This window comes from Bombina bombina, chromosome 2, assembly GCF_027579735.1.
Source record: "Bombina bombina isolate aBomBom1 chromosome 2, aBomBom1.pri, whole genome shotgun sequence".
In the NCBI taxonomy this organism is placed as follows: domain Eukaryota; kingdom Metazoa; phylum Chordata; class Amphibia; order Anura; family Bombinatoridae; genus Bombina; species Bombina bombina.
In genome coordinates this window covers 792910847-792936089 of record NC_069500.1, presented here as the reverse complement: position 1 = coordinate 792936089, position 25243 = coordinate 792910847, and the positions used below count along the sequence as shown (strand labels likewise).

The following is a 25243-nucleotide window of genomic DNA, read 5'->3' as shown; positions in this document are numbered from 1 at the left end:
TACTGCTGGCCAGATTCGCATCAGTCTGATCTGAATTTATTTCAGATTGCCAGTTGTCTTTTCTTCATCCGGGTCAAGCAGAACAAACAGCTGCATCAGATGCTGCACCTTACAGTACACTGTTTATTGAGGTTCCCAGCACCAGTGAGTTTGCAGCGTGAGGACATCTGCCATCAGCGTGAATACTGCTGGCCAGATGCGCATCAGTCTGACCTGAATTTATTTCAGATCCCCAGTTGCCTTTTCATCATCTGGGTCAAGCAGAACAAACAGCTGCATCAGATGCTGCACCTTTCAGTACAGTGTTTAATGAGGGTCCCAGCACCAGTGAGATTGCAGCATATAAATTGCAGACCCATGCCGTGGGGTTTATATTCTAGGCCTTTACTAGAAGTCCTTGCTTTACAACATTTGCAGACTAATGATGCAGTAATTCTTACCATCTTTAAAGCTGGTTTAAAGCCTTTACTCACAATAGGAACACAAGTAGAAAACGCTGCCTTGCATTTCAAACCCCCATCATATTGTGTTGTGGGACCTACAGCCTCTAGGGGTGTTTAGTATACATCACATATCTCCAATACATTACGGCTCATTACTGTTAGACTGTAAATCAAACATAAGTTCATACCTTCCTTGATGCCCTTCTAGCAGTGAGAGTCTGGTCCTCTTCACAGAGAAGATGTGCTGCAAGATTTGTAATGAAACGTAATATTTATTTAAATACTTTTAAAAACTTGATGCATTAAGACTCGAGCCAATATTGCATCAAGTTTTTAAAAGTGTTCAAATAAATATTACATTTTATTACAAATCTTGCAGCACATCTTCTTTTTACTTTAAAGCCTTTACTGCCAGCTGTAAGTCTTATAAAGATATGTAGAGGAAGCACAGAAAGGCATTGGTGTGTCCTACAGTTATGGCTATAATTCTTAAAATGCTATAACATGTTTAAAATAATTATTTTAAAAATTAAAATATTTATTAAATTATATGTATTTTTAAATAAAGGTGTGAAGATAATATTGATCATTATTATGTATGGTTTGTATGCTATGTTTTGTCTCAGAGTACTGGTGCCCATAGGAAGCTACAAAGTTTAAGCTATTACTTCAGTTATTTATCAGTATTATTTTACAATGTATATAAATGTGATTTTGTATTATTCAGTTACTGAGTTGGGGTGATCATGGTAATACTACCTGTAGTAATTGCTGTTCATACCTGCAGTCACTGTTCTTCATACCAGCACGGATACAGAGCTGTGGTTGTGAAGCACTAGCTTACTGTAATGTGCTAGCTGTGAAATAAAGATATTAGATAACTAATATTTACATGTCAGTGATTACTGAAGGTCAGCAGGATCAACTCTAGCAAAGTGAGCAGCAGCTATGAGGGTGGTGGCTTTGTGTTGTCAGTTGGTTTTGTGACATAACTGCTGCATCACAGAAGCCACTCCCTTAAGGCTGTCACCATGACAACCAAACAAACAGAGTAGAAACCCAGACAGGCTCATCCAATAAAAGTTGTTTATTTCCAAGGGATTAAAATACAAAAATCACACATGTCACACTGATAACCAATCACATTATACTATGATTGTCAGTTTAGCCTTTAGCTATGTTATTAGTACAGCTTTAACATTAGATGTTTAATTATGCAAAAATAACTTTGTAATATGCTCCTTATTTATTTTGCCCCTTTTCATGTAATTTAGCTCTGACAATTGTACATTGAGTTGGAACTGCATCTTGCTGACTTTTCAGAGCCAACTCTGATTTAAATCTTTTCCTAATTGGCTTTAATAGATAACAACTGCAAAACAATTCACTTCATACTAACTTAATTGCAATGATTAGCCTTGTTGTCTGCCAACTCAAACTTATTTAGCTACTCCAAATAAGGCGAGTGTTGGGTGCAGTTTTACTATTAAAAACCAATTGCAGTAAACAGGATTTTATTTTGTTAAATAAATGTTTACACTTGGATGATATGTTATTCTGTAGGACGGTAAAAGAAATGTCTTGTAATTACAAGGTGTTTACTGTACCTTTAAAGTGAAGGTTCATTTTGATGAATTAGTGCCCGTTTTTTAATAAACCTATTAAAAACAGGGGGAACTTTAATTCATCAAAATTGACATTTCACTGTTCTCTTCAAAAACGTACCTTTTAATCCTTAAAGGAACACTCAGGTCAAATTAAATTTTCATGATTCAGATACAACATGTCATTTTAAACAACTTTCCAATTTACTTCCATTAAAAAAAATGTGCACAGTCTTTTATATTTACACTTTTTAAATCACCAACTCCTACTGAGCATGTGCAAGACTATACGTATATGCATTTGTGATTGGCTGATTGCTATCACATGGTACAGGGGGAGTGAAAATGTTCATGGTACAGGGGGAGTGGAAATGTTCATAACTTTGAAATTTGCTAGAAAAAAATCTACTACTCATTTGAAATTCAGAGTAAATGCTATTGTATTGTCTTGTTATCTTGCATTTGTTGATTATGCAAATCTACTGTGTTTACTGGTCCTTTAATGCCGCTCCAGCGATTCCCCCGGCCGTCGGAAGCCTCTGCAGACGTCAGAAATGATGAATCAGGCTTCCTCCAATCACAGCTTCCCCCCAAGGGGAATCTTGGCCTGATGCAACGCTTTGACTGGAGGAAGCTGGATTTGTCATTTTGGACCCGTGAAGAAGGCTTGCGACAGGCGGAGGAAGTGCTGGAGCAGCTGCCAGGATTAAAAGGTAAGTTTTTGAAGAAAACAGTGAATTAAAGTGCCCTTGTTTTTAAAAGGTTTATTAAAAACCGGGCACTAATTCATCAAAATTGACCTTCACTTTAAGTTCTAACAAAACTCACATTATAAATCCTGAGTTTCCAGTGCTTGGCCTCGATCACATACTTTGTGACGTGCGCAAAAAACCAGCATCGCCATATTTTTCTCAAATTGAGCAATCACAAACCCAGCGCAGCAGACAAGTTACGCACTTAGATTTTTCACAGCGTGCACATTTTTTACTGCCATAGACTAACATAGAACTGGCATCGGCAGTCGGTATCACAAAGGCAGTGCATGGACTTACGTGGATATATTTTACTCCATTTTCAGCTCGCAACACATAGGCAGGTGCAGCAACCCTTGCGCACAGTAAAAAAGCATTTTGACTCCCTGTAAAGGCTTATCAAACACCTAACATTAATTGATAAAAATTAAAAAAATTACAAAAAAACCTACGTTACAAAATAATTAAAAAACTACCATTACAAAAACGAAAAAAACTACCATTACAAAAACGAAAAAAAAACTACCATTACAAAAAAAATAACGAAATTATCCAAAATAAAAAATATTCCTATTCTAATACCCCCAAAATAAAAAAACACCCCAAAATAATAAAATAATCCTAATCTACAAATAAACTACCAATAGCCCTTAAAAGTGTCTTTTGTGAGGCATTGCCCTAAAGCTAACAGTTCTTTTACATAAAATAATACAACAATTAACCCCTAGCATTACAACCCCCCCCCCCATAAAAAAAATCCTAACAAAAAAATCCCTAATCTAATCATTGCCCGAAAAGTGCATTTGGATGGACATTCAGCTCCTTTTGTACCTAAAAAAAACCAAACTAATCTAAAAAAAAAAAAAATCCTGATATGGGGGAGATGAAGGGTAGGAGTTAATAGTGTAGGTGCACTTTTTATGTATTACGGTTACGCATGGGTTTATATAGGTTTTTTTTAAATGGCGTTTTGACGTGTCGGTTTATTAATTTCTTTCGGTTTTAATTTTTACTTTTTACGAATTTAACTTAAAAAAATCTTTATTTTTAACTTATGCGTGCAATATACTGCCGTAAATTACTAGCAACGCCAGAAATGTGCAGCTGTGCATATTTCTGAACGTCACGAGTTTGTCCTACTGAAAGCCAGTATATCAATCATATGGCGGCGAACTTACGGGTGACGTGGGTCTCAGCAGTTGCGCTGAAAATTATGGAACATATGTGATCTCGCCCCTTATATGTTGGGAATAGATTTATTAAAACAACATGAACTGCTTTGGTCTGGTAATATCTACAGAGCTATGGCTGAGCCTCAGGATCATGTCATGTGATTACCTCTGTGGTTACCAGCCATACTAATTAGCATTTGTAATTGTGCAGTGTAGCTAAGAAACTACAGGTACTAGGTCTGTCATTACTTAATAGTAGATTCCCCACATTTAGAAGCATTTATGTCTGTATCAATTTTATATTAATTATAGTTGATCTGAACCATATAAATAGGGTGTCCAGTATTTTAGCAGGCTGTTCATTATAATCTGTACAAAAATACTGGACACTTAAAGACCCCTGTCAGCTAAATGTAAAGGGCCTTCTAGGCCTTTATGCATTAAAAATATTACTCAAAAAAGTCACACCGTGCATTTTCTATTATATGTGTTACTGGCAACCATGGGGGTGTTCAATCATTGATGGGTGTTTACTTCTGGTAGCCAAGGGGGGGCACCTCACTACTATGTACATGTGTTACTGGCAACTAAGGGGATAAAATGACTGCTTAGTTGTGAAAAATATATGTGGTGGGATCAAGGGTGAGGCCTAAAGTTGAGCTTTTGTGGGGACATTGTGTGAACCCAGCTATGTCCCGTGTCCAGTCACATATAGGTCATCCTGTATTTTTAAGGAGCACAACTGGCAACCCTACTCCCAAGTGGTACTTGCCAAAGAACAAGCTAATGAGCTGTTGTTTGTTCCTGGTAGAGCGCTTCTCTTTCTTTATCTATTTGACTACAAATTAAACCCTTCTGAAAGAATAATACATACTAAAAAAGGGCATTTCTTCAAAATAAAATTCTCTTATGGAATAAAGAATTAAATTTTTACTTTGTTAGCTACCGAATGTAGAAGCAGGCTTCGGCTCTTTTCAGAAGTTGGTTTTATGCTTTGGAAAGGTCCCCACACTTAGATCTAGATTTGCACATATCTTAGTGTGGGGATCTTTCATAAGCATAAATCTGGCTCCGAAAAGAGCTAAAGTCAATGAGGGGACATCTGTTTCTGCATTTGGCAGCTATCAAAGCTGGGTTTACTCAACTGGGTTTGTGTGTGAGTAGGTGACACGATCGTGATATTCAAAGTTTGGCTTTTTCGAAGCATCTGGTTAGTGCGCAAGCAAAAACGTTTTACTTTCAACTTGTAATATGAACGGAGTTAGTGCGTGAGCAGGAGCGTTAAATATCACTACACTTGTAATCTGGCCCTCTGTTTGCCCATTTTAGGCTGAATATAATCTGTTACCACATGAGCCTTATTTTTAAAAGGTTTACAGTCCAGCGTGAACTTAAAATTTTTAATTAATAGTATTTATTGATATTTATTTTATATGAATTTATAGAAATAGGAAATGGTATTCTATATGGTTTTCAGTATTACCAGAAGATAAACTAAACTTTTGTACAACCTGAAGTTGAGAAACATTGGACTATGTTACATATGAGCTATTGGTAGTGAGAGGGTCACTACACAGCTACAGTCCTGTTGAGATCAAACTCCTGTCATCAGTTAAATAGCAGACAGCTCATACTTATTCTGATCTCTATGGAATCCATTATATAGTGAATGAGAAAATAGTCTGTCTCAATGTTCACACAAACTTATTTTCCCCTATTTTCTTCCTTGAACAGGAAGGGCCTTATGTTTGCTTTAAGGCCGACTAAAAGTTTATGTAGAAAATCAGAACTAAATGATCCATCACATTGATTTAGCATTGGGAAGTTCTTATTATTCTCACCTCTCAGATGATGTAACTTAACCTATGACCTCCACTGCCTGCAATCAACTATTGTCATTGGCCCCAGCCCTACTTGCATCTGAGTCCCTTCTACTGACTATACTAACAGTGACTTTCCCAATAAGTGCTAACATCCCAGGCCAATTTGCAACTCTGGCCTCCAACAGAATCCCCCCAACCACAAGGGGACCACTTTAGGTGACCCCCCTACACCTTAGGGAATCTCCCTATAGGCCACCCAATACAAATCATCCTGCATTTAAATGACACTCTACTTGATCCTACAACATAATCTTCCCCAACCTAAGAATGTCCCTTCTCCTAAGAACTTCATCCACCAGCTTCCCTAAAAAACTCAAAATAAATACAAAAATAGAACAAAACTGTAAAAAAAAAATCCTACTTTATCCATGTTTCAGAGTAGTCTGTCTTCAGATGTTCCTGCCACAGGAACAGGATGCTTTGCATTTCACTTACATAGTATACTTGGTCAGAATTAAAAGGACATGAAAGTCAAATTTAAACTTTTATTGTTCAGAAGACTTTTCAATTTACTTCTGTTATAAAATGTACTGCACTCTTTTGAAATTCTTTGTTGAAAAACATACCTAGCTAGGCTCAGGAGCATCAACACACTACAGGGAGCTGAGTTGTGGCTACACACATCTACACACATATGCCTCTTGTCATTGGCACATCAGATGTGCTCAACTAGGTCCCAGTTGTAAATTGCTGCTCAGGACCTGATTTCAACTGTGTTTAACGGCTATGCAGGGATTAAACATATAGGGGTCAATTACAATCTTTTTATTTCCCAGTATTAGAAAAACAGGAACAGACTTTTTCAAATAAAGTAATTACAATCCTTCTGAGTCAAACACAGCTGCAAGTGTTAACTCACACTAAATACAATCCCCATATTCTTTTAATGGCACTCAGAACTGCCAATAATGGATGCCGATCACTGAAACCCAATATGGGTTAATGGAGTCTGTGTATGTGTTTTGCAATTGGATATGCCAGTGTTTATGATAAGTGTTAACCACTTCAGGATGTAGGCCACTGTCCAAATTAAGAACATAAACAAAAATGGCAAAGTAAGTAATATGATCATCAGTGCAATCATGTGACTCAAAAATGGTGCTGAATGAATCCTGTGGAACTGCCTACGTTGTTAGGCATGTCCCCCAGTCAGAGCTTCTTTATCTTTAACAAGGAGGGGAGCAGGATGCCGCAAAGCCAGGACATTCCATGCCATCCTAAGCCCAGTGCTTTTAGGAGGGCATGGAATGTCCTAAAGGGTGTCAAAAGGTTAAACAATCTAAGCTTACATTCCTGCTTTTTTAAATAAAGATACCAAGAGAACAAAAAAATTGATAATAGGAGTAAATTAGAAAGTCTATTAAAATTGCATGTTCTATCTGAATCATGAAAGAAAAAATTTGTGTTTCATATCCCTTTAAGAAAACCTCATGTTCCATTTTGGTGTTTTTTTTTTTATCAAAATCAAGAACACTGCAGAAAATTAATTTCCATATTTTAAAACAGGAGTTTCACGATTTACAATGTGAAAACTGTTAAAAGTGAAGGGGTTTATATATCAGCAAAAGTTCCAAACCTCTCTGCACAGAACAAGGTTTGTCTTTTCTGATTTTCTATTATTGATATGAGGGTCTAGAAACTATTAATTGTGTTTTTTAAAAACAGGATTTTTAGGACTTCATTTAAATGTGAAAACCTGTGCAACTGATCTTGGTTTCCAATAAACAAGACTAGGGGTAGATCTAACAAGCAGCGGATGCCGCTATCTACCCCCGTGCTCCTTAACTCGTCCGCCACCTCTGAGGCGGTGGACAGCAATCAGCCCGATCAGATACGATCGTGTTGATTGACACCCTCTGCTAGCAGCCGATTGGCTGCGAATGTGCAGGGGGCAGCATTTAACAAGCATTTCACTACAGCGGATCATGTCTGCCCGCACATTGGTAAATCTACCCCGTAATGTCAAACTGTTAAATTCCAAAATACGCAATAGCTGATAGAAATCGTGTATAAAATGAAATTACTGTAACTTAGAATCATGAAAATGCCAGTATGAAATAAAACCAAAGATTTTTAGAGCGTGATTGCTAAACGCCATTCCTAGATGTTGCGGTCATGATTTCTGTTTTCTTGCAATTCCTGCAGATCTCATTAGTTGTATGAAGATAATTACAGATACATATGTAGATATTTCTCCCACCCACTATCAAAGGAGTTTATTGCACACGCTCAAGATACTAGAATTATTCCAAATTGTCTTGGAATACATGCAAACATGACAAAAAAGACAGTTCTGCATTTTATCAACGCCCAATGTTTGATGAATTTGATGTGAATTGATGATATTTGCCACCAGAACTGCACTTCATACTCAAGAGAATGTCTTACCAGGGATTTATATAGTGAGAGAATAATGCTTTCCTCCCTTGCATCAATGCCTCTTTTAATACATGTTAGTATCTGATTAGCCTTAGAAGCCACTGCCCTGCATTGTGCACTCATCTTTTCTTTTTTTTAATTCAATTATTTTTTTATTGGGTAGATTGATATTACATTAGTGCAACTTATACCATTATTGACAAGTAAATAATATGAAAGAAATACACTTTGTATTATAACAGTGAGCCATCATTTTCCGAGGGTTAACAGGTTTATACAATAAATGGAATACAGATAAAAGAACAGGGAGAGTAGGAGGAGGTGGGGAAGGTACATAGGGAAAGCGAGGAATGGTATGGGGTGAAAGAAAAATATCCTAACTTGATCATATTGTCTCAGGGCCCTTCTAAGTCCACAGACATAAATGTAACTCAGGTCCTGCTTTGCAGAATGATACAAGTTAGCCCAATCCAATACATTTGTTTCTAGTCCTGTGTCATAACATAATTTCAGGTTTATTAAACATTATTATGAAGCCTTTGTTCCCACAAGAACAGTATGTTAATTATTAAGTCTTGTTTGCCTATGTAACAGTAGTGCATTTTTTCAAGTGAAATGATATGGTCTACTTCTGCGGTCCATTGGGCGAAAGTGGGTGTTTCTTGTGTTTTCCATAATCTTGGAATCAGCCTTTTAGCACAAGTGAGCATTAACAGCAATAGTTTTTTGCGGTATGTACAATTAATGTGTGGTATGTGGTTGAGGAGGATAATGTGTGGGTTAAGGGAAATATTCATACTCAGGATACGGTTTATAGTTTGCTCTATCTGTGACAAAATGTCTAGCAATGTATTGACTAAAGATCTGAAATAAAACAGAGTGGGTTTGTTTGGAGCATAGATATTTGCCAGTGTGACCGGGCTCCCATAGCAGAGTCCAACCAGAATCAGAATTCTGCCCTCTTTATCGGCGTACTTTGCAAGAGTTTGAAGGGAGTATTGCGCTTGAAGAAATACATACACCATTTTTCCTATGGGAATCCGAGCTAAAAAAGTGTTTATCATAATATCTCATGGATAATGTAGGTTCGTTGTGTTTTTTTAAATGGGTTTCCTGGGTCATGATAATGTCTATGTTTTTTTATAAAAATCATAGTAGGCTATAGACCGTTTTTTTCCGCTGAGAGGAAGCCCTTAACGTTTTGAGTTGCAATGTGTAGTATGCCTGTCCTATGATGTGTTGTCATGTTCATTATGAACTAGGAACTAAAGAAAGTAGGTATAGAAACAGATAAGTATATCAGAGGGGGTCAAACAGAGTATTGGATCGAGCTTATGTGAAAGGATTAGTAGATAATATAACCTAATATGGGTTTCTGAGGGAAGGGTGTCTGAAATGATAACTTTCATGAGCTGTGTCAGTTTGAGTGCTGCACAAATCCTGGCGGTTTATTAACTAAGTAGGGAGCTATAAAACAGACCGGGTGCCTAAATAAAAAAGGAAGAGAGTATAGGGAATTCACACAGTCCTAAGATCTTGAGCTAGAAAGTCCTTCAGTGAAATGTCAAATCTCTGGTCATTAAAGTACATTAATACATATGGCAATGCTTTTCTTATTTTAAGATGTTTGAGTTAAGTCTATGCAGAAGTCACAATTCTACAAGTGCATATTAACGTTAAACGTACATATGAGAACATTGTTATTTAAAACAGATAAACATATGTTTTAGAATACATTCAATAAAACCTGGAAACAAACATATATTATAACTTGAACAATAAACTCTATCTAGGTTGAATACAAACAGATTTCTCATGAATGGAAGGGGACCTGCTACGTCAGTCTGGCTAACACTTCACTACTTGTACAGTAAAGTTACTAGGGTATACTTTAGCCATATGATTGCTTAGTAGCAACAGGTTGCCCTGGGAAATAATGGAAAGAAAGAAGCAAGCAGACATATTTACTCATCCTGGAGGTTCTGTGTCCATTTCCACCAGATTGGCCAGAGTGGTCTGTCTTCTTTTATGTTGCCTAGACATTGTGTCAGGCCCCGGGCGCCTCTGAGGTTTAGGAGAGTCCTGACCAGTTTGGTTGTCTAGGAGATGGCTGAGGGTCTCTTTTGTAAGGCAGCGAACTATTCATCATGTTGCAAAATTTGCCTATGTCAGACAAAGAGGAACATTCAATTTTTTTGCCGTTCTTCGTGGTGATTATTGATGTAGGAAACCCCCATCTATAAGGAATGTTTAAAGTGCGTAAATAGGTAGTTAGAGATGAAAAGTCTCTTCTCCTTTGGAGAGTTCTTAGGGAGAGATCTTGAAATATTTGGATTCGGTGTCCTCGGAACGTTATTGCCTGTCACTTCCTGGCGATATTGTATATCTCTTCTTTCTGCTTGTAGCATTGAAAATGGACAACAATGTCTCTTGGTGGTGAATCATCAGATGGTTTAGGGCGCAGGGCCCTATGAGCTCTATCAAGAGGTATAGTAGGGTGTTCGTCTGTGTTGCCTCCTGCTAATTCTGCAAAAAAGGCTTGGAGATAATCTTGAATTTTAGTGTTCATCACTGTTCAGGGATACCCCTGAATCACAGGTTGCCACATCTAGAACAATTTTCCAAGTCCTCCAGTTTGTCTTCAGGATCGTTTATATGTTGGTTTTGCTGTGATTGTCTAGATGTTAGATCCGCTACTTTTTGTGACATAACAAATTTGTGTTCTTCAAGCGAATCAACTCTGTAGCTAAGATCATTGATCTCTTTCTTCAAGTCTGCACATTCATTTTTGATACAGGATTTAACTTGCTCAATGAGTGCTTCCATTGATCTGTATGTAATTGGGGTGTCATCTCTATCTTCCTGAGTTGATGGAGAAGGGCAGCCAGAGTTGTTCGCCATGTCACATGAGTTGTCGTCAGTAGCTATCTGTGATAACTCAGGGTCTTTTTTGTTTTTAGCCTGTTCCATTTGCTTAAAGAAGGTGTTTACTGTACTTTGGCTGTGTTGTGACGTCTTTTGCATCTTATTGCTCTTTGTGGGCCTCCTCTTTGACATCTTGTGGATTGTATATCAGTATGTAGGCAGAAAGGAAAGGTTTCTTTGCTGGTGCCTTGTAAGTGGTTATTAAATTCTTCCTAGATGCGCTATACTCCCCAGGGAGTTTACCCTCACAGGGCGATCACGGTGAAAGAACTAGTGGATATGACCCACTGCTACCGTGAGCAACAGGAAAGAAAGGGGGAGTATATGCCTTGTAAAGTTGAGAGCTGGTGGTATTGGTGATGTATAAGTGGAGTGACTTTATTTGTTCCAATATTTAGTATAATATTTATCAGATATGTGGTGATAAAGGTAAAAGTCACATTAGGATGCAGTCAAATATTCAGAGCTGCATAGGTGATTGTGTGGTTGCAGCGTCTCTTGCAGTATTTGATGGCGCCAAAAAAGTATCAGTTGAAAGTGTGTTCAGTGTTTTAATATATCATCTGAGGCTCATAGAAATCCACAGGAGGGGAAAGTAACCCTATATTTATCCCAGTCTCTGGGCAATATATATATGCCATGCTTTAATGTTGAAATGCTGGGGTATGTGGCGCCCTTATGTTTGTGCAATGTGTTGCTCAATATGTACTCACTCTGACCTGTAAATTGCATGAGTGTTGTTACAGCATGGGATCCATTTGGTAGTATGTGACCGTGTCTTGTCGCTGTTGCGAGCAGCTCAGCTTAGTAGCAAAAGTTATATGTCGGAGAGGCCACATGTAAAATAACGTGCGCAGAACTTTATTAGTATAGGCCTCTGATACGTTGAGCGGTCTTAATACTGCACCGGGTGCTTGGGCAGAAATGAAAATTATCCAGTTTGATTTTGAAGCTTCTATATTGCAGTTCCGAGACCGAACTTGAGATCTTAGGTTGTGTCAGTGTCTTTCATAAGCTTTGACACCTGGTCCATTAACGGAGCTTTAGTGAGATGCGGCCATTATGGTCGGCTGTTCGCTTCACCCCTGTGCACTCATCTTTAACTTGTTATCTATTACTACTCCCAAATGTTTTTCCTCCTCTGTTTTGCTAAGTCTAGTCCCATTTAAATAATAGGTTGACTGCTTATTTTTAGTTACAAAATGTAGAACCTTGCATTTTCCAGTATTAAATCTCATTTTCCATTTACCTGCCCATTCTTCTAATTTTTGTATATCACCTTGTAAAGCAATTTCATCCTACACTGACCTAATGACCTTACGCAACTTTGAGGTGGCGGACAGCAATCATCCGGATCAGGTATGATCAGGATGATTGACACCCCTGATAGCGGCCGATTGGCAGCGAATGATCAGGGGGCAGCATTGCACAAGCATTTCATCAGAAATGCTTGTACAATGATAAATGCCAACAGCGTATGCTGTCGGCATTTATCGATGTTGGGGAGACATGATCTGCTACAGCGGACAGTTGATAAATCTACCCCATAAAATCTAATTAGATTAGTTTGACATGATCATAATAAACATTTTTTTTTAAAAAAGCCACTGACATATGTATTTGTCATAAGGGTGCACTTTTAAAGTGGAAATATGGCAACCCTATCCCTGTATGAATGCCATTACTGACTAAAGGGCAAGAAGGAGTCCAAAATGTGTGGCCCCTGTCTTAGTTGAAACTTCTGAGTCCCCTGTAGTTACTTACCTGCCCCAACATTTGGGGACATTTTTTTAAACAGAGATTGGTCAGGGGATTGCGATCACTGAAGCCATTGCATCATATGAATGATTTTTCCACTATCTGCTTGGATCTGATCCCAAAGTTTCTCAATACAGTAAATAAAGTATCAATAGTTACAGTATAAACATTCATATGCATTTGCTGTATTCTTTTTCATAATAGCTTTACTTGATTAGCTCATAAGTAATGTAAACCAATTACTTTACAACCTTGCTTATGAGCATGTATTTGACGCCTAAATATATTTACATTGTCAGGTCTGTAATATTTGTGTATTTTTATTAAAAAAAACATAGATTTGCAAAAACATAATTTATGTAAGAACCTGATAAATTCATTTCTTTCATATTAGCAAGAGTCCATGAGCTAGTGACGTATGGGATATACATTCCTACCAGGAGGGGCAAAGTTTCCCAAACCTCAAAATGCCTATAAATACACCCCTCACCACACCCACAATTCAGTTTAACGAATAGCCAAGAAGTGGGGTGATAAGAAAAAAAGTGCGAAAGCATAAAAAATAAGGAATTGGAATAATTGTGCTTTATACAAAAAAAATCATAACCACCACAAAAAAAGGGTGGGCCTCATGGACTCTAGCTAATATGAAAGAAATTAATTTATCATGTAAGTTCTTACATAAATTATGTTTTCTTTCATGTAATTAGTAAGAGTCCATGAGCTAGTGACGTATGGGATAATGACTACCCAAGATGTGGATCTTCCATGCAAGAGTCACTAGAGAGGGAGGGATAAAATAAAGACAGCCAATTCCGCTGAAAATAATCCACACCCAAAATAAAGTTTAAATCTTATAATGAAAAAAAACTGAAATTATAAGCAGAAGAATCAAACTGAAACCGCTGCCTGAAGTACTTTTCTACCAAAAACGGCTTCAGAAGAAGAAAACACATCAAAATCATAACCACCCTAAAAAAAGGGCGGGCCTCATGGACTCTTGCTAATATGAAAGAAATGAATTTATCAGGTAAGTTCTTACATAAATTATGTTTTCTTTCATGTAATTAGCAAGAGTCCATGAGCTAGTGACGTATGGGATAATGATTACCCAAGATGTGGATCTTTCCACGCAAGAGTCACTAGAGAGGGAGGGATAAAATAAAGACAGCCAATTCCTGCTGAAAATAATCCACACCCAAAATAAAGTTTAATGAAAAACATAAGCAGAAGATTCAAACTGAAACCGCTGCCTGAAGTACTTTTCTACCAAAAACTGCTTCAGAAGAAGAAAATACATCAAAATGGTAGAATTTAGTAAAAGTATGCAAAGAGGACCAAGTTGCTGCTTTGCAAATCTGATCAATCGAAGCTTCATTCCTAAACGCCCAGGAAGTAGAAACTGACCTAGTAGAATGAGCTGTAATCCTTTGAGGCGGAGTTTTACCCGACTCAACATAGGCAAGATGAATTAAAGATTTCAACCAAGATGCCAAAGAAATGGCAGAAGCTTTCTGGCCTTTTCTAGAACCGGAAAAGATAACAAATAAACTAGAAGTCTTTCGGAAAGACTTAGTAGCTTCAACATAATATTTCAAAGCTCTAACAACATCCAAAGAATGTAACGATTTCTCCTTAGAATTCTTAGGATTAGGACATAATGAAGGAACCACAATATCTCTACTAATGTTGTTGGAATTCACAACTTTAGGTAAAAATTCAAAAGAAGTTCGCAACACTGCCTTATCCTGATGAAAAATCAGAAAAGGAGACTCACAAGAAAGAGCAGATAATTCAGAAACTCTTCTGGCAGAAGAGATTGCCAAAAGGAACAAAACTTTCCAAGAAAGTAATTTAATGTCCAATGAATGCATAGGTTCAAACGGAGGAGCTTGAAGAGCCCCTAGAACCAAATTCAAACTCCAAGGAGGAGAAATTGACTTAATGACAGGTTTTATACGAACCAAAGCTTGTACAAAACAATGAATATCAGGAAGATTAGCAATCTTTCTGTGAAAAAGAACAGAAAGAGCAGAGATTTGTCCTTTCAAGGAACTTGCGGACAAACCTTTATCTAAACCATCCTGAAGAAACTGTAAAATTCTTGGAATTCTAAAAGAATGCCAAGAAAAATGATGAGAAAGACACCAAGAAATATAAGTCTTCCAGACTCTATAATATATCTCTCTGGATACAGATTTACGAGCCTGTAACATAGTATTAATCACAGAGTCAGAGAAACCTCTTTGACTAAGAATCAAGCGTTCAATCTCCATACCTTTAAATTTAAGGATTTGAGATCCTGATGGAAAAAAGGACCTTGCGACAGAAGGTCTGGTCGTAGCGGAAGAGTCAACGGATGGCAAGAGGCCATCCGGACAAGATCCGCATACCAAAACCTGTGAGGCCATGCCGGAGCTACCAGCAGAACAAACGAGCATTCCTTCAGAATCTTGGAGATTACTCTTGGAAGAAGAACTAGAGGCGGAAAGATATAGGCAGGATGATACTTCCAAGGAAGTGACAATGCATCCACTGCTTCCGCTTGAGGATCCCTGGATCTGGACAGATACCTGGGAAGTTTCTTGTTTAGATGAGAGGCCATCAGATCTATTTCTGGAAGTCCCCACATTTGAACAATCTGAAGAAATACCTCTGGGTGAAGAGACCATTCGCCCGGATGTAACGTTTGGCGACTGAGATAATCCGCTTCCCAATTGTCTATACCTGGGATATGAACCGCAGAGATTAGACAGGAGCTGGATTCCGCCCAAACCAGAATTCGAGATACTTCTTTCATAGCCAGAGGACTGTGAGTCCCTCCTTGATGATTGATGTATGCCACAGTTGTGACATTGTCTGTCTGAAAACAAATGAACGATTCTCTCTTCAGAAGAGGCCAAGACTGAAGAGCTCTGAAAATTGCACGGAGTTCCAAAATATTGATCGGTAATCTCACCTCCTGAGATTCCCAAACTCCTTGTGCCGTCAGAGATCCCCACACAGCTCCCCAACCTGTGAGACTTGCATCTGTTGAAATTACAGTCCAGGTCGGAAGCACAAAAGAAGCCCCCTGAATTAAACGATGGTGATCTGTCCACCACGTTAGAGAGTGTCGTACAATCGGTTTTAAAGATATTAAATGAGATATCTAAGTGTAATCCCTGCACCATTGATTCAGCATACAGAGCTGAAGAGGTCGCATGTGAAAACGAGCAAAGGGGATCGCGTCCGATGCAGCAGTCATAAGACCTAGAATTTCCATGCATAAGGCTACCGAAGGGAATGATTGTGACTGAAGGTTTCGACAAGCTGAAATCAATTTTAGACGTCTCTTGTCTGTTAAAGACAGAGTCATGGACACTGAATCTATCTGGAAACCCAGAAAAGTTACCCTTGTCTGAGGAATCAATTCACTTTTTGGTAAATTGATCCTCCAACCATGATCTTGAAGAAACAACACACGTCGATTCGTATGAGATTCTGCTAAATGTAAAGACTGAGCAAGTACCAAGATATCGTCCAAATAAGGAAATACCACAATACCCTGTTCTCTGATTACAGACAGAAGGGCACCGAGAACTTTTGTAAAAATTCTTGGAGCTGTAGCTAGGCCAAACGGCAGAGCCACAAACTGGTAATGCTTGTCCAGAAAAGAGAATCTCAGGAACTGATAATGATCTGGATGAATCGGAATATGCAGATAAGCATCCTGTAAATCTATTGTGGACATATAATGCCCTTGCTGAACAAAAGGCAAGATAGTCCTTACAGTTACCATTTTGAACGTTGGTATCCTTACATAACGATTCAATATTTTTAGATCCAGAACTGGTCTGAAGGAATTCTCCTTCTTTGGTACAATGAAGAGATTTGAATAAAACCCCATCCCCTGTTCCAGAACTGGAACTGGCATAATTACTCCAGCCAACTCTAGATCTGAAACACAATTCAGAAATGCTTGAGCTTTCACTGGATTTACTGGGACACGGGAAAGAAAAAATCTCTTTGCAGGAGGTCTCATCTTGAAACCAATTCTGTACCCTTCTGAAACAATGTTCTGAATCCAAAGATTGTGAACAGAATTGATCCAAATTTCTTTGAAAAAACGTAACCTGCCCCCTACCAGCTGAGCTGGAATGAGGGCCGCACCTTCATGTGGACTTAGAAGCAGGCTTTGCCTTTCTAGAAGGCTTGGATTTATTCCAGACTGGAGATGGTTTCCAAACTGAAACTGCTCCTGAGGATGAAGGATCAGGCTTTTGTTCTTTGTTGAAACGAAAGGAACGAAAACGATTATTAGCCCTGTTTTTACCCTTAGATTTTTTATCCTGTGGTAAAAAAGTTCCTTTCCCACCAGTAACAGTTGAGATAATGGAATCCAACTGAGAACCAAATAATTTGTTACCCTGGAAAGAAATGGAAAGTAGAGTTGATTTAGAAGCCATATCAGCATTCCAAGTTTTAAGCCATAAAGCTCTTCTAGCTAAAATAGCTAGAGACATAAACCTGACATCAACTCTGATAATATCAAAAATGGCATCACAGATAAAATTATTAGCATGCTGAAGAAGAAGAATAATATTATGAGAATCATGATCTGTTACTTGTTGCGCTAAAGTCTCCAACCAAAAAGTTGAAGCTGCAGCAACATCAGCCAAAGATATAGCAGGTCTAAGAAGATTACCTAAACACAGATAAGCTTTTCTTAGAAAGGATTCAATTTTCCTATCTAAAGGATCTTTAAACGAAGTACCATCTGACTTAGGAATAGTAGTACGTTTAGCAAGGGTAGAAATAGCCCCATCAACTTTAGGGATTTTGTCCCAAAATTCTAATCTGTCAGACGGCACAGGATATAATTGCTTAAAACGTTTAGAAGGAGTAAATTAATTACCCAATTTATCCCATTCTCTGGAAATTACTTCAGAAATAGCATTAGGAACAGGAAAAACTTCTGGAATAACCACAGGAGATTTAAACACCTTATCTAAACGTTTAGAATTAGTATCAAGAGGACCAGAATCCTCTATTTCTAAAGCAATTAGTACTTCTTTAAGTAAAGAACGAATAAATTCCATTTTAAATAAATATGAAGATTTATCAGCATCAATCTCTGAGACAGAATCCTCTGAACCAGAAGAGTCATCAGAATCAGAATGATGATGTTCATTTAAAAATTCATCTGTAGAGAGAGAAGTTTTAAAAGATTTTTTATGTTTACTAGAAGGAGAAATAACATACATAGCCTTCTTGATGGATTCAGAAACAAAATCTCTTATGTTATCAGGAACATTCTGCACCTTAGATGTTGAGGGAACTGCAACAGGCAATGGTACATTACTAAAGGAAATATTATCTGCTTTAACAAGTTTGTCATGACAATTAATACAAACAACAGCCGGAGGAATAGCTACCAAAAGTTTACAGCAGATACACTTAGCTTTGGTAGTTCCAGCACTAGACAGCGATTTTCCTGAAGTATCTTCTGACTCAGATGCAACGTGAGACATCTTGCAATATGTAAGAGAAAAAACAACATATAAAGCAAAACTGATCAAATTCCTTAAATGACAGTTTCAGGAATGGGAAAAAATGCCAATAAACAAGCTTCTAGTAACCAGAAGCAAAGAAAAAATCATACTGAAATAATGTGGAGACAAAAGCGACGCCCATATTTTTTGGCGCCAAATAATACGCCCACATTGTTTGGCGCCTAAATGCTTTTTGGCGCCAAAAATGACGCCACATCCGGAACGCCGACATTTTTGGCGCAAAAGGACGTCAAAAAATGACGCCACATCCGGAACGCCGACATTTTTGGCGCAAAAGGACGTCAAAAAATGACGCAACTTCCGGCGACACGTATGACGCCGGAAACAGAAAAGATTTTTTGCGCCAAAAAAGTCCGCGCCAAGAATGACGCAATAAAATGAAACTGACTGTCTGAAAATAAGGAATGTTGAACATTCTGAGTCAAGGCAAATAAATGTTTGAATACATATATTTAGAACTTTATAAATAAAGTGCCCAACCATAGCTTAGAGTGTCACAGAAAATAAGATTTACTTACCCCAGGACACTCATCTACACGTTTGTAGAAAGCCAAACCAGTACTGAAACGAAAATCAGCAGAGGTAATGGTATATAAATAAGAGTATATCGTCGATCTGAAAAGGGAGGTAAGAGATGAATCTCTACGACCGATAACAGAGAACCTATGAAATAGACCCCGTAGAAGGAGATCACTGCATTCAAATAGGCAATACTCTCCTCACATCCCTCTGACATTCACTGCACGCTGAGAGGAAAACCGGGCTCCAACTTGCTGCGGAGCGCATATCAACGTAGAATCTAGCACAAACTTACTTCACCACCTCCATAGGAGGCAAAGTTTGTAAAACTGAATTGTGGGTGTGGTGAGGGGTGTATTTATAGGCATTTTGAGGTTTGGGAAACTTTGCCCCTCCTGGTAGGAATGTATATCCCATACGTCACTAGCTCATGGACTCTTGCTAATTACATGAAAGAAAATTATGCATTTATGAGTTAAAAATATAAATGTTAACTATTTATTATTATACTTTATTTATAAAGCGCCAACATATTCCGCAGGGCTGTCCATGGGTACAATTAATATAAGTAAAACAATGATATACTTGTAAGAGACAATATAAAATTTGACAAACAAACACAGAAGGAATTGAGGACCCTATTCTTTGGGGAATTTACAATCTAGAAGGGTAGGAGGTTAAGAAACAAGAGGTGAGGACTGAATGCCTCTTTATTCACAGTAACAAAAGAGGAACAAGACTTATTAAGAGGAATTATAATTTCACTGTAACAGACCTGCTACCAAGGATTATGCTGTCCCTTGTCTGTTGTCGCTGATTCCCTCCTGTGTCCCTTAGATACTTGCAGAGAACAGCCCTTAAAAGCTTTGTACACTGATTACTCTCAATTTCCCTCAATAGAACAGACAACACTAGACATGTGCGATTCGGTTCGGTCCGAATCGAAATTCGGACAAATTTTGTCGAATTCGGAGATTCGGATCGATTCGAATTCCGAATTGCGGTAGTGCCGAATCTACCGAATAAATCCGAATCGATTCGAATTTATTCGGTAGATTCGGATGGCCTTGTATTACACTAGTATTGTACAGTATACTAGTGTAATACACAGCACATCCAAGTTAACACTGACCGAAATTCCGAATCGATTCGAAGCGAATCAAACCGAATCGAACCAAACCGAATTTCCCACGAATGCGAAAGAATCTGAATGAATCCGAAACAAATTCATTCGATTTCTTCCGAATTCTAATCGGTCCGAACCAAACCGAATTTTTTGCGGCTGCACATGTCTAGACAACACTGTGTCTAATTGAGTTTAAGCAGAAAACTAACTTTATTGACAACAGTACAATTTGAATAAAATGGATTTAGCAACCAACATTCAGTTCCCCGCTGGTCTTCTTCCCACAATCTCTGCTGTCTTGGTTTCCTTCAGTAAAAAGACATTTAAAAAAAACAAGGCAGTTGCAGTCAGCAACAAAGGAGCAGTTATCACATAAACATTAACACTGTATAACAAGGAACTAAGTTGAACAGAGTCTCTAGTAGTTAAACACGTGACATTCACATGATTTGAAATTTGATAAACAATTCAGTAGGGCATCAGTTAAAGTGATCGCTAAAAATAAATGGTTGTTTCATTGATCACTTAGTAAAAAAAAGGACGCTAAACTCACCCTGTCTGTGCCACTGCAGCTTGTTAAACTCAGCGCCTCCTGTCGCCCACAGCGCAGTGCTCTTCTTCAATGAGGTGACGTTTCCACCACTAAAAATCAACAGTGGTGCTAGCATACAGAACAAGATGACAAGTACGGCTATTGGTTTAGAGGTGGAAACATCAACTCATTGAAGAAGAGCGCTGTGCTGTGGGCGGCCGGAGGTGCGGAGTTTAGAGAGCTGCTGTGGGACAAGTAAGAAGTAATAGCAGCCGAAAAAGTGATGTTCTTATTTCACTTTACACATCAGTAGTTAGACCGCATTTTGAATATTGTGTGCAGTTCTGGTAACCGTATCTTGAAAACCATAGAAGTAAACTAAAAACTATTCAAAGGAGGCTTCTAAAATAGTACATTGTCTAAAAATAAATCTTATCAGGAAAGATTTCATGAGCTTAGAGTAGAGGAGAGTTTATATGAGGGATAACTTTAAGTATATTAAGAAATATAATAAAGCTGAGGTTGAAAGGATTTTTCTCAATAAAGGAAGCAACAGAAAAAAGGACCATGATCTAAATTTGGAGAGAAGGTTCATTAATTTACAGAAGTACTTCTTTATAGAGAGGGCTATTGGTTCATGGATTTAACTGCAAATAGGGCTGATGGCAAAGATTGCAAAGGGAATTGGATAATACCTCAGCTCCCTTGGGCTCTCTGATAATGCCCTATCCTGGATCCACTCTTATCTCTCTAATAGGTCCTTTTCTGTCTCCTTTGCTGGCGACTCCTCCTCTCCATTGCCTCTGTCTGTTGGAGTACCTCAAGGCTCTGTTCTGGGTCCTCTACTCTTCTCTATTTATACTTCCTAACTGGGTAAACTTAGCTATGGCTTAAGAAGTAGCTATGGCTTCAACTACCACCTCTATGCTGATGATACTCAGATCTACCTATCTACCCCTTCACTCTTTCCTTCTGTCCTTTCTCACATCAGTGTCTGCTTATCTGGCATTTCTTCTTGGATGGCCTCTCACCACCTAAAAATCAATATGTCCAAGACTGAGCTCCTTCTAATTCCCCCCTCTAATTCTACCCCGGTTACTAACTTTTCAATCACTGTTGGTGACACCACTATCTCCCCATCACCCCAAGTCGCTGCCTAGGAGTTACACTTGACTCCAATCTGTCCTTCATACCCCACATCCAATTGCTTTCTTCCTCCTGTCGCAACCACCTACGCAATATCTCCAAAATTCGTCCGTTTCTTAATGCTGAAACTACTAAACAGCTAATCCACTCCCTGGTAATCTCCCGACTTGACTACTGTAATAACCTACTAACTGGCCTCCCTCTCTCCCGCCTCTCCACTCTTCAATCCATCCTAAATGCCCCTGCTAGGCTAATCCACCTCTCCCGATGCTCTGTATGTGCTGCACCTCTCTGCAAGTCACTTCACTGGCTACCCATCCACAGTAGAATTAAATTCAAAATTCTCATCCTGACCAACAAAGCCCTTACCAATGCAGCCCCCCCTACCTGTCCTCACTCATCAACAAATACACTCCAGCCCGCCCCCTAAGATCCAACAATGACCTGCTCCTTGCATCTTCTACCATCACCTCCTCCCATGCTAGGCTACAGGACTTCTCTCATGTGGCACCAACCATCTGGAATGCACTTCCTAGAGCTCTCAGACTCTCCCCTAACCTTTCCTCCTTTAAACGCTCCCTAAAGACCTTTTTGTTCAGGGAAGCTTATTACCCAACTCAGTAACAAATTAATTTCACTTGCCTAATTGCTGACCCCATCTAACTCCACACTAACATCATTCTCACCTTTGCAGTCCTCACCTCCTGTTTCTCACCCTCCTACCCATCTAGATTGTAAGTTCCCACAGGAACAGGGCCCTCAATTCTCCCTGTATTTGTTTGTTAAACTTTGTCTGGTGTCTTTTATATTGTATTGTACTGTAGTTTTATTTTTGTACCCATGGACAGCGCTGCGGAATCTGTTGGTTCTTTATAAATAAATAATAATAATACCTGGGATATGCAGAAGCCTCTCCTAAGAACTATTTATGCTTACACTTCTAAAGAAATATGGGCTTACACAATGGGTCTTTTGGTTCTTTTCTGCAGTCAAAATCTATGTTTCTATAATTTTTTTCCTTTAGTTTCAAAACACTGAAACATTAAATTATATGAACCTTAGTTGATCTAAACTCACAAAATCACATTGTTAGTATCAATAGAGGAGGTTTAGTTCACTGCCGAATGTGAAAGTAGGAGGTTATTTTCGGTATTGGACTGTTTTCGGGGGACAAATATCCTGTTGTGCAAGGGAAACACACTAAGATCTGGTTTGACACAGTTCTTAGTGTGTATCTCTTGCACAAGAGGATATTCAGCTCTGAAAAGAGACAAATACAGAAAATAACCTCCTACTAACGCATTTGACAGTGAACAAAACTGACAAATGCACAAATCTAATATTTATACAACTGAATTCCTTTTGGTACCCACTTAGAGTTGTTATTGCATATTTTATTAACAGAGATGGAGATGGACATCAGGATTCAAGAGATAATTGTCCATCAGATATTAACAGCTCACAGCTGGATACTGACAGGGACGGCATGGGGGATGAATGTGATGATGATGACGATAACGATGGTATTCCAGATGTTTCACCTCCAGGGCCTGATAACTGCAGACTTGTTCCTAACTCTGATCAAAAAGATTCTAATGGTAAGTAATGGGAGTTACAGTAAATCTGAAGTATCATTTGTTTAGTCAACACACTAATTTATCATCAGTATACGAGTGCAACACTCACTAGGGTGTTTGCCAATTTCCAGTTTATATTTTCAGAAATTATATTTTTATACCTGCACATTTATTAAATCACATTTACATAAATTCAGGTAAAATGTAAGGACTTTATGAGAGTGTAGCAAACATCAGGAGACAGATCAATAATAATTATAAATAATAATCTGTTGATCCGCTTGCCCGTATGTATCATTACACCCTTCATTCGCGCGACCAATCATTTGACTGAAGGGGCTGTCAATCCCCGCGAGTGAGCAAGCTCTTTGTGATTTTCCCTCGCCACCTCAGAGGTGGCATAGGGTGTAAGAAGCAGCGGTCTAATGACATTGCGGGAAGCAGGCTCGCATATGCAAACCTGCCCCGCAAAGGCTCCGGAGGAGCTGTCGCTGCTTCGTACATGGAGCCCCAAGAGGCCTATTTATCAAAGGTCTGGCGGACCTGATCCGACAGTGTGGATCAGGTCTGCCAGACCTCGCTGAATGCGGAGAGCAATACGCTCTCCGTATTCAGCATTGCACCAGCAGCTCTTGCCAGACGTCACTGAATGCGGAGAGCAATACGCTCTCCGTATTCAGCATTGCACCAGCAGCTCTTGCCAGACGTCACTGAATGCGGAGAGCAATACGCTCTCCGTATTCAGCATTGCACCAGCAGCTCTTGCCAGACGTCACTGAATGCGGAGAGCAATACGCTCTCCGTATTCAGCATTGCACCAGCAGCTCTTGTGAGCTGCTGGTGCAATGCCGCCCCCTGCAGATCGGCCGCCAGCAGGGGAGTGTCAATCAACCCAATCGTACTCAATCGGGTTGAATTGCGGTGATATCTGTCCGCCTGCTCAGAGCAGTCTTTAGAACGCTGCTTCATAACTGCTGTTTCTGGCGAGCCTGCAGGAGCTTGATAAATGGGCCTCTAGGGGTGAGGCACAGTGTGGGTACAGTTAGTGAGTGTATACTGGGGACTATTTTTTTAACCATGCCATAGGAATCTATTAAATACACTTCACTAATCAGTATTATATAAACAGGGTCTGTTATATGACCTCTCTTCTGTCCCTTTATGTTACCATGTATTCTCACTTCACTTGTTAATATATATTATCAGTTTGTGGTTTATTACATTTTTAAAAATATAGCTCATATCACACTTTAATTCTATTACATTTCTACATATGTTCATCAGTTGCTTATGTTAGTTGTTCTTTAATTTTGCATTGGCCTTGTATATTTTGTATCTGTGTTGGTGTGCAGAAATACTATTGAAAAGCCTGAGAAAAGCCTGTTTTCATAGGTTTTCTCATGTTTACCTAATCTAAGATTAAAATGACATTAACATGCAAAAAAGCAAAGTGTGCACACGACAAATGCTACCAATCAAAAATAGCTGCTTCAGATAATTTTCTCAAAAATAGATGCTCATACTGGTCTTAGGGGTAACTGTAAGCAGCTTCTCTTAAAGGGATGGCAAACAGTAAATACATGCTAGACATAATAATGTATTCAAAGCAAAGATTTGCCTTAGAATAATATGTAGTTGTATTTTAAACAATTATATTAGTTGTTTAAATATTACAAATATAAGTGTAAAAGTTTACGGCTAGATTACGAGTCTTACGTTAGCCTTAAAAAGCAGCGTTGAGGGGTCCCAATGCTGCTTTTTAACGCCCACTGGTATTACGAGTCAGGCAGGAGAGGGTCTACCGCTCACTTTTTTTCCGCGATTTTAGCTTACCGCAAATCCCCTTATGTCAATTGCATATCCTATCTTTTT

At 38.7% G+C, this 25243-nt stretch overlaps 1 protein-coding gene across 1 annotated transcript in view; it reads left to right on the top strand.

Annotated features, from left to right (window-relative positions):
• The window catches only part of LOC128647267 (cartilage oligomeric matrix protein-like), a 136757-nt gene that overhangs the window by 53762 nt on the left and 57752 nt on the right, over nt 1-25243 (top strand). The window contains exon 12 of the mRNA XM_053700059.1: nt 23199-23392. Coding sequence (XP_053556034.1) covers nt 23199-23392 — 194 coding nt within the window. The remainder of the gene's footprint in view (nt 1-23198; nt 23393-25243) is intronic.